The sequence below is a fragment of the Pavona decussata genome, unplaced genomic scaffold (assembly GCF_977016875.1).
Source record: "Pavona decussata unplaced genomic scaffold, jaPavDecu1.1 SCAFFOLD_49, whole genome shotgun sequence".
Taxonomy (NCBI): Eukaryota; Metazoa; Cnidaria; class Anthozoa; order Scleractinia; family Agariciidae; genus Pavona; species Pavona decussata.
In genome coordinates this window covers 2,006,322-2,021,614 of record NW_028145471.1, presented here as the reverse complement: position 1 = coordinate 2,021,614, position 15,293 = coordinate 2,006,322, and the positions used below count along the sequence as shown (strand labels likewise).

Below are 15,293 nucleotides of genomic sequence, written 5' to 3'. Positions count from 1 at the left end.
TTTTGCGTTGGAAAATATATCTCGTTCAATTGTTTCAATGGCAAGAGAGAAGAAATTTCTAACTGAGAGTTGAAGGAGAACGACAAATCAACCTGGAAAGTGAAAAAATTCACAACCTGAAATTGTTGGTAAGTAATTGGGTTGAATGGTCGCACGTTAGTAATTCTTTTACGTTGCATGAATGGATATCTAAGTCTAGAATGAAAAGGAATAAAATAAATTATGTTTTCTTTATATTACACTTCCAAAGCCCAGCTGTCAGTCTGCCAGTAACCTTATGAATGAGCCACTAATCAACTCACTTCCGCTACACTAAAGAGGTTCGGTTATACGCTGTTTCCCCTTCTCCTTAGGTACTCAAGAATGACGATTGATGATTGGCTAAATACTTTTGCTTTCATAGTTAATGGTTTCAAGCTTAACCCCGAGCGCATTGTTAAAACAATATAATTAAATATTAAGATTCAGTGATTGACGTTAACGCGTTTCATAAATCGAGTTCTTCGACGGAGAAAGGAAGGTAAACTTAAAGTAGTAATGTTTTCTTTTCTTCTTCTGTTTTTTTCTCCCCCTATTTTGCCATATTTTACTAGGGTTAAATGTGGGATAGGTGAAGAGCATTAAGCGTATTCTTTGCAAATAAGCTTAATACTACATCATTATTTTTTCCTATGGTAATTATTCACGATAGACCTACAGGGAGGGTTATGAAATCTTTATTTCGACAATCTTTGACCGAAGCGTGTTTACCAAACTGAACGACTTCTGTTGAACCTTAAAATCTTCAATACCTCCCTCGCCCTTTTACCGTTAGTCGTCGTAACAGGAGCTACTGAAGCTTCCCTTTACGGACGGAGCAATTAACCTCTTTAGCGGCAAATTAATTACATCAAGGACGCGAAGCTCCCCATAAAAAATCTACGAAGTGTTTTTTACTTCTAATATTTTCTTCGCTTGTTTTTGACAAGCTAGCGCCAGATATTTTACCAACTATATAGTTTCTTTGTTTGATCAGTCGACGCGAAATTTCATAACATTTTTGACAAATGCAGTCACACTTGAAGGTTTAATCTGAAACACCTGTCTGTGTAAACATCAATATATTTTCCTCAAACGAGATAGGCAAAAGACTCAGCCTCCGTCGAACGAACGATTACATCAACAGAAAGTGAAAATTACATCTCGTTTCTTTTCCATTTTCTCCTAAATGGATCTCTCATTTCACAGGGAGAATATTAAAATGCTATTTAAAGTTAACGTTTTGCCGTCCTGTGATAAGAATGCAAATAATCACTTGGCGAGGAACTTGAAACATGAAAATACAAATCACATTTCGTTTTGTTTTTGCGACGAGTCTAGTTTTGTAAAATAAGCAAATTTTTTCATATAATGAGAACTTTCTGATTAAACGATTCTCCTTGTATTGATAAATTTATGCCCACGATCTCTCCAGTGCTATTTTCATACTCAAGATGCCGTCTTGACCAGCGAGTAAAATAAAATTCGATGATGTCAAGGCGTGCTGACAAATAAGTCAAGCGGCATGTAACCCATGAGCCATGCTATAAAAAAGAAAAAAAAAATCCCCGCGGTCAATTTCTTCCGACTAAACTAAATTTATTTACTTTTGCTATCACGATAAACTGAATGATTTACATATTAAATCTTAAGACACAAAGCCACTGGCTTTTCAGTTATTCTGCATTTGTACCATATTTTTCTTAACATACATAAACCTTTTAGCAGAGCTCAGCGCCGACCAACGTTACCTGTTAATGTATGGCAGAACAAGCCAAACACAAAAATGACTAATTCTTTTCGGAGACATCTGTCACAACAGTCATGCGGCTCACGACCAAGTTAATTGCATTCGATGAAATTTTAATGCGGTTGCCGAAATACAGAGAATATTGCTGTGGAAAGTTCACAAGTACAACACTTTCGGATCAGGTAGTCATGTACCGAACGAGGTGAGAGTAATATGAACGAGCTCCTTTTTTCTGGCATAAATACAACAAAATCATGAAGCGCACCTTGTCTCAAATCCCCTCAATGAAGCCGATATAACTCAAGAATAAGAATTCTTTCAATCATGTATATTACCATAACAATAAATAGACAGATTCGGAAAACGTAGCCCCTAGAAATGACGGACAATCATGAATTGTCGAGTTAAATTATCACAGTAGACCTACACCCTTCAAAAGCTCTTCACTGGATCCTTGTAGCCTGCAGCTGTATTGGTTTTTAGGGCTGGGAAAATTGTTTTTTATTCGTTCTTTTGTCCTGTTGACCAACCATACATGTAAGACGTTGCAAACGGCGACAGTTCGCTCAAATTATTAAGCTGAAGCATATTTTAAAATCGTAATAATCCCTTACCCCACAATCTCCTTTCGTATGGTCCGCGTCGTCACAGACCAACCTAATCCATCATTCTATCTAAGGAATTTTGAGCCTGGCAGGAAAACTACTTGTATCACCATATAATTGAAAGACCATCTCAGCATTAGAACTTTAAAGGATTGTTTTTACCAGTTGGTTTATTTAAACTGCGGGACATAGAGACAAGATCCCCAAACAAAAAAGAAAGTAACTGAAAAGAGAACAAAACATGGACACAGTGAACTTCTTCAAGTTTAAACAAGCAATTTCGGAAATAAGGTGAGGTGTGTGGGGAATCTAAGTGTTTGGTTTTCAGAATTTTAATTCTAGTGTCGCTATTGATATTGATCCTTTCATCCCTTGGTAATACCATACCGCACATTAATTGGTCAATATTTTGCGAATCAGGTATTTATGAATTTTGCCACTAAACTGATGTTCAAAAAAGTAACTTATCGGCCCGTGTGGCGTAAGAGCAAGTTTTTCTTCGACACCTTGAAAACAATTAACCTAACACAACGGACGACGTTTCACAGCGTCGCTGTCTTGTTTGGCAAAGAAAACATTTTCAAACCCTGATGTTTGGCTAAAAATTAGGCTTTGAAGAGGCCACAGAGAGGCTACTTAATTCACGCTTTTTATGTCGGACGAACTATTAGTGCAAAAATTACGAAAACATATATGACAGCGAAAACTTTAATATGGTCCGTCACAAGTCCCTCGAGGAGAGCTCAACCAATTGAGTTCTTCAATGGAATAGTAAATAAATAACTAACGTCTTTTGAATGTGAATCATTTTCCTCAGTGGAAGGCGATGTTGCCTTAGCAGGTGCATGTACCCGAGGTTGCGCCTGTCCGGTTTCATTCTAGATCTACATGTTTGTTAGACCTGTGGTCTATTCGGAAATGTTCCTTTCAAGTGCCGAACTCAATGCAATGTGAAAATTATTTTTTATAAGGACCTTTTAAAGCGACAATAAACCTAAGCGCATTGGACAGTTTCACAAATTATTTAAGCTTTCCTTTAATTAAAAATTTCTTTAGAAAGTGATGAAAACTGAGGGAAAAAAATCTGAGAAAAGCGGAGTCGCTAAATCTTTTTGGGGAAAATAGCTAAATTGAGTTGTCGCCTTCAATGACCTCTCGAAGGCGTTTAAAACCGATAAGGTGTAATTTTCCTTTAACTTGTTGCCTTCCAGAACTAACGTTCGCCGATTCGGCTAATGAGTTGAACAGCCTGCAATCTATTATACCGTCCTATACATTTATCTGAAACATAGTCAAAACATGTATCTTCCTGTTTAAAGTCTGAGTATTTGTATAATCTCCACAGAGTCAGATGCTTGAACTGATGATCGATAGTACTGACTGTCGAAGGAGACAATACGGTCTGTCTTGTTAAGGTACTTCATTGAGGTTAGTGGGGCTATTCTGTTTGTTAAAGCGTCAGCTAGAACTCCGAGAATGGATTTGTAAGTAACACTTTACGATCAAAGTAGTATTTGAAAGCTTCATTAAAGTTCACGAGATTCGAAAGAAGATGATTTCGAGGATCCTTCACCTTGAAAATCATTTTGCGCAATCAAGAGTAATTCAAGGAAATCTCGTTGTACAAGCAACGAGGCTGAGTGCAGCGAGGAATTGACTCGGTATGAACTTCATATACAGGACAAGATTCAGGGTTATGTTTAGATTGATTTGGGAAAAATGTTATGAGTTAACCAACAGAGAGATTTCTTCAAGGAGAAATATGCTTTCTTCATCACTGCGTTGGGCGACTAATAATAATGTAAGGGAAGGAGGCTCAGTAAATATCTACTAATCTTCACCGACACTGAGGTGAATCATTCAGGGTCACCCTACGGTTTGTTTCGGTGGGTATCTGTTCGGAAGGCCTTGATCACCTCAGAAATTCGGATTTAGTCCTAAAGAAAATCTTTAGTTTCTTCGACGAAATGTCAGCTCAAAGTTCGTAACACTGGAAAACTAATTCCTTTCGTTTTTGAAGGAGCAAATATATATGTGGTTAAAAATGAGAAAAATAGTCCAGCTAGCATTTTCGTAAAACCGACAGCAGCTAGTTAATTCGGAGAATAAAATTTCGTTTCTCAACGTGAACCAGCTCTAGAATATCTCAGTGTTTAAGGTGCGTGAAAAAGAAAACAGCCCTGACACTACGGCAAGAAGCAATTTATTTGGGCCAATATTTCAACTGGTACCAGTAGTCTTCTTCAGGGCCACAGCTTATGTTACAATTAGAAAATAACGGCTCTTTAAAGTTAAAATTTGAACATAAATATGAATGGTTAATGATTAACTAAGGTACATGATGCAGCATATATATAAACGGTTCATAAGATACAAGTGGGTGAAGAAGTTTAAAAAGACTAGAAATGATTCTCATGGTAACTCTGGCCCTGAAAAAGACTAGTTGTACTACTTAAAATCATATTGGCCAAAATAAAGAGCCCTTTGTCGTAATGTCCGCCCTGTAATCAGTTTGGTTTATTTACACGTAAAGTGTCGTTTAATTACTCATGTTGGCTTTGAAGAGCACACCATATTAAAGTGTACAAATTGTACTGAAGATTCGTGCAGCTGCGCATGGATTGAAAGTGCTGCTCAAGACGAGATAAGAAGTAGATAAACAAATAAGCAGAGGCTTTGTTTAGAGAGGATCAAATTCGTATAATCTTCACTTAACATTTGTAAAGAACGAAGTGTGCAGTTAGACCTTGGTTTAAAAGACATCTGGTTATTTACAAACAAATTATTAAGATAAAGCAACTCCCGTAATAACCGAAGAGAATTCTTTCTTTTTTTTTTTTTTTTTTTAACAACACTAAAACTCCAGTCCGATCCAGTACAATCCTGACCATATATATTGTACAGTATGCTAATGCGAATTATTGTTAGTCACTGCGCCAATAAACAAATCTACTCCAAATGACACTATTTTTATGGAATTCCAGTCCAAATCAGTACAACTCGTTCCATACATTATACTAATATGTCGATTCAATTGGAAATGAAAGCCACCTCAGAAAAGAACCTCGTTAAATATCCGGCGATCAGGTTAGAGAGAAACGTTACGCAGGAGTTTTCACTCATCACGGTGAAATGTTTCTTTCGTATCAACCCCTCCCTCTCGTAAAAAGATAAGTGAAATGAAACAAGCAAACAAACAAACAAACAAAAAAACAAAAGAAAAAAAAAAAAGGGGAAAAAAACACGACACTGTAAATGCCTTAAACTATATATATATATAAATGCAAAAATCATAACAAAAAATGGAAAAATAAAAGACATTGGCTAACAATCATTCTGTGGTCATCTTCATGAGAAAATGGAGATGAACTTGAAATTAAATATCTCGATTACTCTGAAGTCGTTATGAGTTCCAATTTGGATGTTAGTCTCTCACCGCAAGAAAAGGAGTCATGGCGAGGAGTCAAAACTGAACGAATTTGGTCGGCCGAGCGATGGGAGACGAAACATTTTATGTGCACCATGAGACACACGTACCACTTTTTTAAAGAGGTTCAAAAATCAGACCAGTTTTCTAAAACATTTCCTTGCAAAAAAGTGAAATTTGGATATATTTCTCGTCACCCGTTTCTCCGCTAGGTAAGTCCAATATTATGTATTCAAGATGACAGCCACTGGGAATTTTTCGTAAGCGCAAGAAATTATACACGTTTTCTGGCGGTTCGTCTTGGTGGAACATCCCTTAAGATATTTAGAAGTAAATTAACTAAACTTTTCATTATTTTATGAATAAAACCCTTTTGGAGCCTGGTGTTGTCCTTCCCGCGCCTAATTTTGTACCACGTGGTGTGTTTTGACCAATCGGTGGATTAGAATGAAGTGTGGCAATAATCTTTTGTAATATGAAACGATTAGCGCTTTAATTGTATTCGGAGAGATGAAAGTGTTGTTTTGTGTCCGAAAGAAACCAGACCGCCAGGATTTTCCATGGCGACTGGAACTCGCAAGTTACCTTTTTCGCTGACTTTTTTGGCCGTTTACAACGATCCGAACAGCGAAAAAAGTCTTTTTTCCACAAATGTCATCTGAAAGAGCTTGAAACGGTGCGAGTAAACAAAAAACAAATATCAGCCGCTTTCATAGTTTTCCCATGTGTTCGGAAAAATAAGGCAAGATGTGGTATAACAGGGAACACAGCAGTCAATAGCACCTGAAAGGACCTCAGAGTCGATACCTTAAACCACGTAAAGGTTTTACCCCAGCAGGGAAACCATTGCAAGGGCTGTTTATGCGTCGTAAGTCGCTTAGCACGCGGTGATAGACCATATTAAATTTGCATTTTTGTTTGGTTGCAGACAGGTGACAAAAGAATAATTTTGTTTGACACAGACATGACAATAATGAAATAATGATTATTTCGACAAGTTTAATTGGAAATAGGGTCATTTGACGAACCATCAAAAGCCGTTCAACACCGTTCAAAGGTTTTTTCAAGACCAGGTAGGCGAGTATTTTAAGTTTTAAATCAACGATTTTTTGAGGGACTCTGGGTCGATTGTTTAAAGCGTTTATGAACCAAATAGAATGCTACTTTTTAATGAAATGAAATCTTCAGCCAAGACGAAACACTGTATCCTTATTTGCAAAGAAAGGAGGATGGAATAATTTATAGCTTTTTTTTTCGTTTTTCCAAGTGATATTAGCACGACGAGAAACATTACGATTCACCGAGCCTTTGCACCATTTCAACTGCAGGTTTTGCTTTTACTTGAAATGGTGTCATTCGACGAAACGTCAAGCATGAAAATTTTCATGTTGAATTAACACAGCTAAGTCGGCCCGTCAATGTTTTCATCTAATTACTGTAAATACTATCTGTATTTTGAACATTTTGCCCGTCTTTGATTCTTAAATCGACGAAAGATCTCGCTTTGGTACCAAAAATTCGCCACGAATTTCCCCCAGGAGCTCAAAGGTTGGAAAATTCGACCACTGTGTTGAAGATCCTGGGTATAGGACTCCTTACGGCACGCAGAATTTTACATTGTGATCTCATACATGGTGGCAAACTGAATTCAATTTGTTTTGGCACCGGTAGCGAAAGCGTGGAGTGAGAGTTCGTATCTGAGGGAAAAGTAATCGACATGTATCCTTCACAAGCCGCAATCATGATTCTAATGTGCTTTTGCTGATTGTCTGAGCTCCTACAATCTTTTTTCTTTTTTAAGCAATTTTCATCTTAACGATTAGTCAACACTACGTCACGTATTTCCCCTTCGCTCAAGAGCCACGTTAATTACTTAGACAAAATGTTAACACAATAATCGCTCAAAACGGCTTTTGGAAGTTCAAAGAAGCGGCATAAATACCGAAAAACATACCAAGCAAAGGTGGATACTCAGACCTTATTGAATTACTAAAGTATATAGTGTGCCTTAGTATGAAGCATGAGTCAGCTTGTCATGAGTCTCTGTAGGCAGCTACAAAGTGTCTGAGAATGCGACCGCTGTGCGAGATATTCTGGGTTCGACTTCAGCTGGGAACAGATTTTATTTCCATTCTTCCCTTGGAGCATCTTACAAAAGTCACAAACTGGATCAATACAAATATTTGTTAAGAAACCAAATCGATCCTCGAGAGAATTTTTGCAAGGGAAAACTACTATTTTTTCCCTTCATTACATTTGAAAACCAACGTTCTACAAAAGGGGACGTTTTGCAGTTTGACGATAGTAGTGGTCGCGGTGGTGTAGTGGTTAACGCGACGGATGATCATTCGGAAGATCGGAGGGTCGGTGGTTCGAGGCTAGGTTGATCACTACTTTGCTCCACATTGTCTCCCTTCACCCAGGAGTATAAATGGCTACCAACTACATTCAACTTCGGGTGATCTTGTGATGGGCTAGCATCGATATCCGATCTAGGGGGGAGTAGCAATACTCATAGTAGTTGCTTCAGGTTACATTCCAATCGGGTGGGCCGCAAAGGCTCGCAGTGTGACTTAATCTTACACTGATAATATAAATGTTATTTTTTCCTGCGGCTTAAGACGCACCTGCTTGCGGTACTGTTTGGCTGATCGTTAATAATCCATTCTCTTCACATGTAGATTTTCTGATTACAAAAGCCGTTTCCTGCTTTGAATAAATAGTTTTTCTGCCTTTATGAACTGAATATTTGAATCGGCCGGTTGTTGCTACAGTATTAAACAGAAAGAAAAAATGCACACAAAACAAAACAAAAGACATGGAATGAAAGCCAATGTAGAATAATTGTGTTTTCGTTTGATAATCCTCAAACGTTTTCATTTTAACACAGGGATTAATGTGATGGACAAGCTTGAAAGGGTATAGCAAGTCTAAAACATGACTAGTGCATTATTAGACTACATTAATGTGCAATCTATCAATTGGATGCTAATCTGTCTGTATCATGTTGGGACTGCCTATAAGAGAGTGCAGCTGAATTAATTTTCAAGCTGCCTTTTCGAGCAAAATCATACCCCCTTGCCGACCGTCTAAAATCGAGCCAGTTAAACTAAAAGATTTCAGGTAAGTTGTTACAGATCGTTCGGGCAAACTTGCGTAAGAATTTGGGTTGAGCCATTTAAATCAGAATAACGTTTGCGTGCGTAGTACTTTCCTGTGGAGCTGTTTTCTTGTTCATGTTTTGTAAAATATATTTTGCTTCATATTATTTATAGCTTTAACGTGGAAGTGGAAAAAAATCAACCTCACAGCGAGAGATCAACGAGACTCCGCCAATAGGAGATACAAGAAAGTCATTACTGTTTTATTGTGTACAAAAAGCATTGAGGGCAAGCAGGCAGAAAGGTAAGATTGGGTGAATCCATTTTAGTATCCGAAGTACCACAGTGACAGAGTGTATGTCAGTCATCTCGATCCAGCCAGAAGCCTTCAAACTTTTAAAATTATCCAGTATAACCATTGAAGTTCCTGTTAAACAGATTGGTTTAATATAGGCAAGTGTAATTTCAGCTGTTTTACTCGTATTTCTGTGATTTCCGCGTTCGATTTTTAAATTTAAGTTTTCGACAATTTTGCTGACGTGAAATCTACGGTCTCATCAACGCTATTGAATTTATTCTAGGAATGTCGTCCACCCTGCTTGCCAGATATATTTTTCACTGATTTTGCATTAATTCAAACATGTTGCGAGAATTACAATAATAACAGTGAATAACATAATTTTACCGTATCAACTTTAAATTTCATTTAACAACTTAGCTTCGTAAATATTCAAAATAATTTAAAAATAAACAGAGCAGATAGCATGGTCTTTATCAGTGTTCATATATTAAGTGAAGACGCGGAATCGTGACCGTCGCCTACTTCTCGTGGCGACAAACCAGCTATCCAAACAGCCACGACAAGTCTGTTTATAATTCACAAAAGCCACGAAATATTTTCTATGTTGCAGTCATACTGCACGTGCATAAATACATAACAAGTAAGTTTTGTCAACAGGCGTTATTCACGAAACCCCCTTTTTGCAAATAAGTATCTCTAAAGTGCAACAAAAACATAATATAAAGAAAGAAATAATGAAATAAAATTTAAAAACGCCAAAATCTACTAAATTCTTAGGCTTCGGGCGAATTTGGACCGGGATAGAACAGTAAGAAGACTGAAGCCCCCCACCCCCTCCCCCCTTCCACAAAAAAAGAAAACAAAAGTAAAAAAAACCGTTTTTACTAAACCATGTCTTAACCCCGTCAAAATATCATACTTTTATCAACAGGAACCCTTTAAAATGTAGTTACAACGAAGTGTAGTAAAAGCTAGTTAAAATATATAGGACATATAAATATTAATTACGCGAATTTCCACTGTGGTCTACCATAAAGCGGACCACAATTCTAAAGGCTTGATAGTTCTTTACCGTCAGATTAATGTACTGAGATATAAAGCTAAAAACATAGCTTCGCTTGTCGCTCAAATGGTGATTACTATCACTGAGTTTTCGACAAAAGTTGAACCTGTGAAGGTACTCTATTTTGAAATTTTGAATGGCACCGACAGAGAAAGGGATCGACTATAATTGTGATTTCAAATTGTTTTAGCTGTTGTTCGGCCTCAAACAATAAGATCATAGACTTTCGGGAAAATTGTCACAAGGTGGCACAATCTATTATCTCTTTTATCAGCAGGGGTTTTACCAAGGTCAAAAATACTCAGAACGCAATTATTTCACACACTTTGCAATTTTTCAAATGAATATAAACAAGGGTACGCGGAACAAGTTTTCGATTTATCAACATGTAAAGTTTTCAAGGAGATTAGGATTTTATGGGATAAAGTGGAGGATTTTTAACCTAGTGCAAGAAATATTTCGATTTTAACATTATAATCGTGACATTAAGAATTTGTTAAAAAAATCCGTTTTGCTGAAGCAGTTAAGCGATCTTGTTTTGGAAATTTTTTCAATAAATATGTTCCGATAAAGGAAAACATATTGACATCTATGCCGTTTTCCCATTGCTAAGTAACAAAAAGTATCCAAAAAGCCAAAAGAAAACGAAAATAATACAATTCTGTGTTCATTTTGAAATATTAAAACGTACGAAATTTGTCAGCCTGTTATTTGATTTCCCAATGAAACAAAGTAAACGCAATATTTACGCCATTTTCAGTGTGTGAACAAGGGGATCGATTTATAAACGTTGTAAAAAAAAGGGAAAAAAGACGTTGTAGTAAGTAACATCAGCTACAAAAAAAAAAAAAAAAGAAAAGAAAAGAAAAGAAAGATACAATTATTTTCTTAACACGTTTAATCCAACTCAAGTATTCCCGCAAATGTTTTAAAAACATATATTTTCTAGTAGGTCTGTGATAACATCGTACTGTGACCGTGAAAATGCACAGGTGTAAAGCATAGCTCGCTCAGTTTACGAACGTTTAGATTTTGACCTATGTTTATCAATGACAATTCAATTTTTCAAGCAAGGGGATACGCATGCCGGCTAGACTTTCTCTAAGTCCTTCAATTCTTTTTTTTTCTCATCTAGGAAGGCGCGAAAACAAAACAAAAAAGTGCTATGCATCGATTTGTCGGCGAGGCTACTTGCCCAGCAATACCAGAACGTAGGACAATGTGCGTTTGCTCCGCCGGATATCAGTGTTACGTGACATTGTGAAAAGTTGAACCTCCAACACACGTTGGCGCTCGGCAATTAAAACAAAAAGAAAAAAACTGATAGAAAAGAACGAAGAGCGGAAAACATACAGAAAAGATACGCTTGTGAGAAGAGTCTAAATAATTTTTGATTTATTTCCACTCTTATTATTAACATAAGTGGGAAAACTTTCGGCCATAAACAAGATAAAACAATCAAATAAACACATTGTCAACAGAAAACAGCTTACCAATTGTATTAAATATTAAATATTTGTATTTCCTTATGGCATAACATTTGTTTTAACGTGAAAAAAATAACGAATGCGGCGAATAAAAGCAAATATTGACTATTTCGAGCGACGATTTTGAAAAAAGAATCAAACGCAAAAATTAGCTCCGATTCCTTTGCGCTGTTATCATTTCAATCAAAGTAATTTGGATTACTGATCAAAATCTACATCACTGATGAATGCTAATTTAGCATTAGCTCTACCATATCTCATTATGTATCTCGTTTAAAAAACCACAAACCAATAGCTTGCGTAACTTGTCAAATGTTATAGAAATGAAATTTCAGAAAGACTGGTCAAAGTGACAATTGGTGCTGTTACTGTCCAGTTTGAGAATAAATAGATAAAAAAAACCCATCTTTCTTCCTCTAAGAGAAATCGAGCGAAAAATGATGCTGCATTTTCTAAGTATCCTGACAAACTGAACTTTATTTTTATTTGTTTCAGATCATTGGAATCAAGGCAGGTGGTTCTTGGCCGCGTCAAATGCATTCATAAACACATCACTCATTGTAAAATAGTGCATGATCACATCCGTTCGGAAAATGCATCTCGTATTGTTATCATCTACGTCATTGCTTTAGCGAAGATTTCAGAAACATTGTTTCGGTAAATATACACAGAAAACAAATTTAATTCTACAAAGGCATACCAAGAAATAATTAAGGTATATATGGTGTAGTCATAGAGACTGCACCTCACGGAATATTGTGGTGAATATTTTATGAGTAAGCAGTCGCTGGAAGCATCAGGATAAACGAGTATTCGTAGTTCTGAGAACGTAGCCGGTTGGAGATTTTACCGAAAAAGTGAAAACACGAATGAGAGAATCAAAACAGTAGTGCTCCAATGTGGTGATCGGTCACGTTTTCGTGGAGTAATTTTGGCAGTCATAACAGTTTACCTATTCCTAACTGGATCAACAACAAGGCGACAGGAACAAATCACGTCAACAAACTGGCTGCATCCTGAAGAGTTGAACTCGACACCAGAAACGATGGATTTTAGCGCCTTATGACGTACACTGAGAACACAACCGACTGCACGTGGTCATGGGTTCAGAAGTTGATGAAGACACACGATCCCAGGCTGCCATCGCCATCCAGGCGGCCTTTCTTCTCGTCATTATACTTTCATCTCTCATCGGAAACACGCTGATTCTTCTCGCTATCTATCGAAATTACAGCCTTCGCAGCATCACCAGCGTGTTCATAGCTAATCTCGCCATGGCGGATTTCCTCCTCGCTCTTCTCGGGATGCCATTCACCATGGCCTCGTCCATTACGTACCATTGGATCTTCGGGGACATTTGGTGCGAGATCAACGGCATGCTCAACTCGATATTTTGTATCGCTTCTATGCTATCGTTAGCGGCCGTATCAATAGACAGGTACGTGGCCATTATCAAACCGCTCCAGTATCCTCTGATCATGACCAAGCGAATCGCACTCGGTATGGTTACGTACGTTTGGTTCCATGCAATCACTTGCGCCTTTCTTCCCGTATTCGGTTGGGCCAGTTACACATACATCACGAACGAGTCGATCTGCACTGCAGATTGGGGACAAAACATTCCCTACACTATGTTCATCTTCTCCGTCGGCTTCTTCGCCCCGCTAATGATCATGGCCTACTGCTACTATCACATACTTCGCGCAGCGAGGAAACAATCGAAGAAAATTTCACCGCGCGTTGGAGAGCTTCAAGAACAAACGTTACAGACAATGGTAGCCGTGCCGGTTGCCTTCGGCGTCGAGAAGAACTCAACCACGGTGGCCGCAACTCCGACGGCGAAGGAAAAAGCCAAAGATAGAGAAGCAAAGGAGAAGTTTAGGAGAGAAACGAGAGCTGCCAAAACGCTTCTTATCGTGATGGGGACATTCATGTTCTGCTGGGCACCTCATTTTATTGGAATGACATGTTTATTATTTGAAACCTGCAGGAATAGCTGGCCGGACGCGTACTTCGCTACAACCACTTGGCTGGCCATGTTGAACAGTGGCTGCAATCCGATCATTTATGGAGTAATGAACAAAAAATTTCGGCAAGGCTTTAAAGAGATTATCATGTGCAAGAGCAGAAGAAACGGGCGATCATACAGTCAACGGGAACCAAGTAGTGTTTCATAACACACGACACGAATAAAACATGCTCTAAATATAAAATGTATTTAAACCAAATTTACAGTCGAGAGCCACAGTCATGAAATAACATTTATCGCCTAACGACAGCAGCCCTTTTTGTGTAGGTGGTAAGATAAAGGACGACCGGCTCCAAACAGACAAAAGTAAGAAAAAAAATATTCATCGCTAGTCGAAAAGTTATATATATAATTCAAAGGAGCCACACAGTTGGATTTCTTTAGGAATAGACTGACGCTTAAACAAGTGACCTTTTAGCCAAGAATTATAAGAGCAAGACCCCAGTATTGTTGCAGTACGAAGTCAGTTAAATGCAGAGGAAACAGTCGCTAGCATCTGTTATCGCATCTAACAAACTGCTAGTTAAGGGTGTATTGTGCCCCTGTCCAAAAAGGACAAAACACGCATTGAAAATTGCAGCCGGTTCAAAATCCTTTTGTTTAACTCCATTTCTTTTTTATCCATGCAAAACCCATGTGCTCTTCTATCTTTTTCAATTAAAATAAGTGTGAGAGAAGAAAACGTAAATAAACAAAATAATCATTGGAAAATTTTGACTTCTCACATCTGGCAAAATTTCGCCTTGTTATGGTAAAGAGGGGCCATTCGTCTGTACTTTTGAAAGGGCTTTAGCCGCAGGGGACAAGACGAAAAAAAAAACATTCGAACAAGAAGAGTACAATTTTTCATTGTTAGCGAGATTGAAAACGTGCTCAATAAAATGTACATGCAGACATTTTAAGGTCATCGCTATCTTAGACGCTTGACAATCATTAGCAATATTATCATGTATTAGGGATGAAGAGGAATCAATAAAACAGAAAAAATAAAGCAAGTCAGTTCTAGAATTAGGAAAATTAAAAAAAACCAAGTTTTCTTTGAGGAATTAAGGAATGATAGTCGCTTTGGTTTCCCTAAAATAATGGTTAATAATAACAAGAGAAAAAAAAAAAAAACAAGGCGTAATAAACATTTCATTTTCCGTACAGTTTTCGTCATCCCAGTGACAATGTGTATTGCCAACGACTATGTTAAATTAATAAAATGGCAAGCATTAGAAATGTACGTTTCAAGATTTTATGTTCTTCCATTTGCTTAAAAATTTTATTGCTTTTACACGAACAGGAATCCTGAAATCAATTGATACAACATACCCTTTTACACAAGTAACAATTAAGAAGTTTAATTAGCGAAAATATATGGGCTCGTTGATTACGATTTTAATGTTTTAAGAAACAATGACATCTATTGCTATTATACCATGGAGAAAGAACTTACGCTATCCATGTGTATTCCACTCGTTAGAACAAACAATGGTAGGGACTGACTCCTTTACGAGGGTATTAAAGAAG

General features: G+C 37.4%; 1 protein-coding gene across 4 annotated transcripts; it reads left to right on the top strand.

The window, feature by feature from the left end:
- The first annotated feature begins 1,774 nt into the window (after positions 1-1,774).
- On the top strand, positions 1,775-15,002 carry LOC146481600 (octopamine receptor beta-2R-like). 4 transcript variants are annotated; one of them, XM_085108356.1, is made up of 4 exons: positions 1,775-1,970; positions 3,719-3,801; positions 9,076-9,205; positions 12,248-15,002. In XM_085108356.1, the coding sequence occupies exon 4, from the start codon at positions 12,853-12,855 to the stop codon at positions 13,927-13,929; it is 1,077 nt and encodes a 358-aa protein (XP_084964482.1). In that variant the 5' UTR covers positions 1,775-1,970; positions 3,719-3,801; positions 9,076-9,205; positions 12,248-12,852; the 3' UTR covers positions 13,930-15,002. The 4 variants fall into 4 exon arrangements, with proteins under 4 accessions (XP_084964482.1, XP_084964481.1, XP_084964484.1 ...); XM_085108355.1 differs by lacking the exon at positions 1,775-1,970 and adding an exon at positions 2,064-2,664; XM_085108358.1 differs by lacking the exons at positions 1,775-1,970; positions 3,719-3,801 and adding an exon at positions 6,045-6,873.
- Positions 15,003-15,293: the final 291 nt, after the last annotated feature.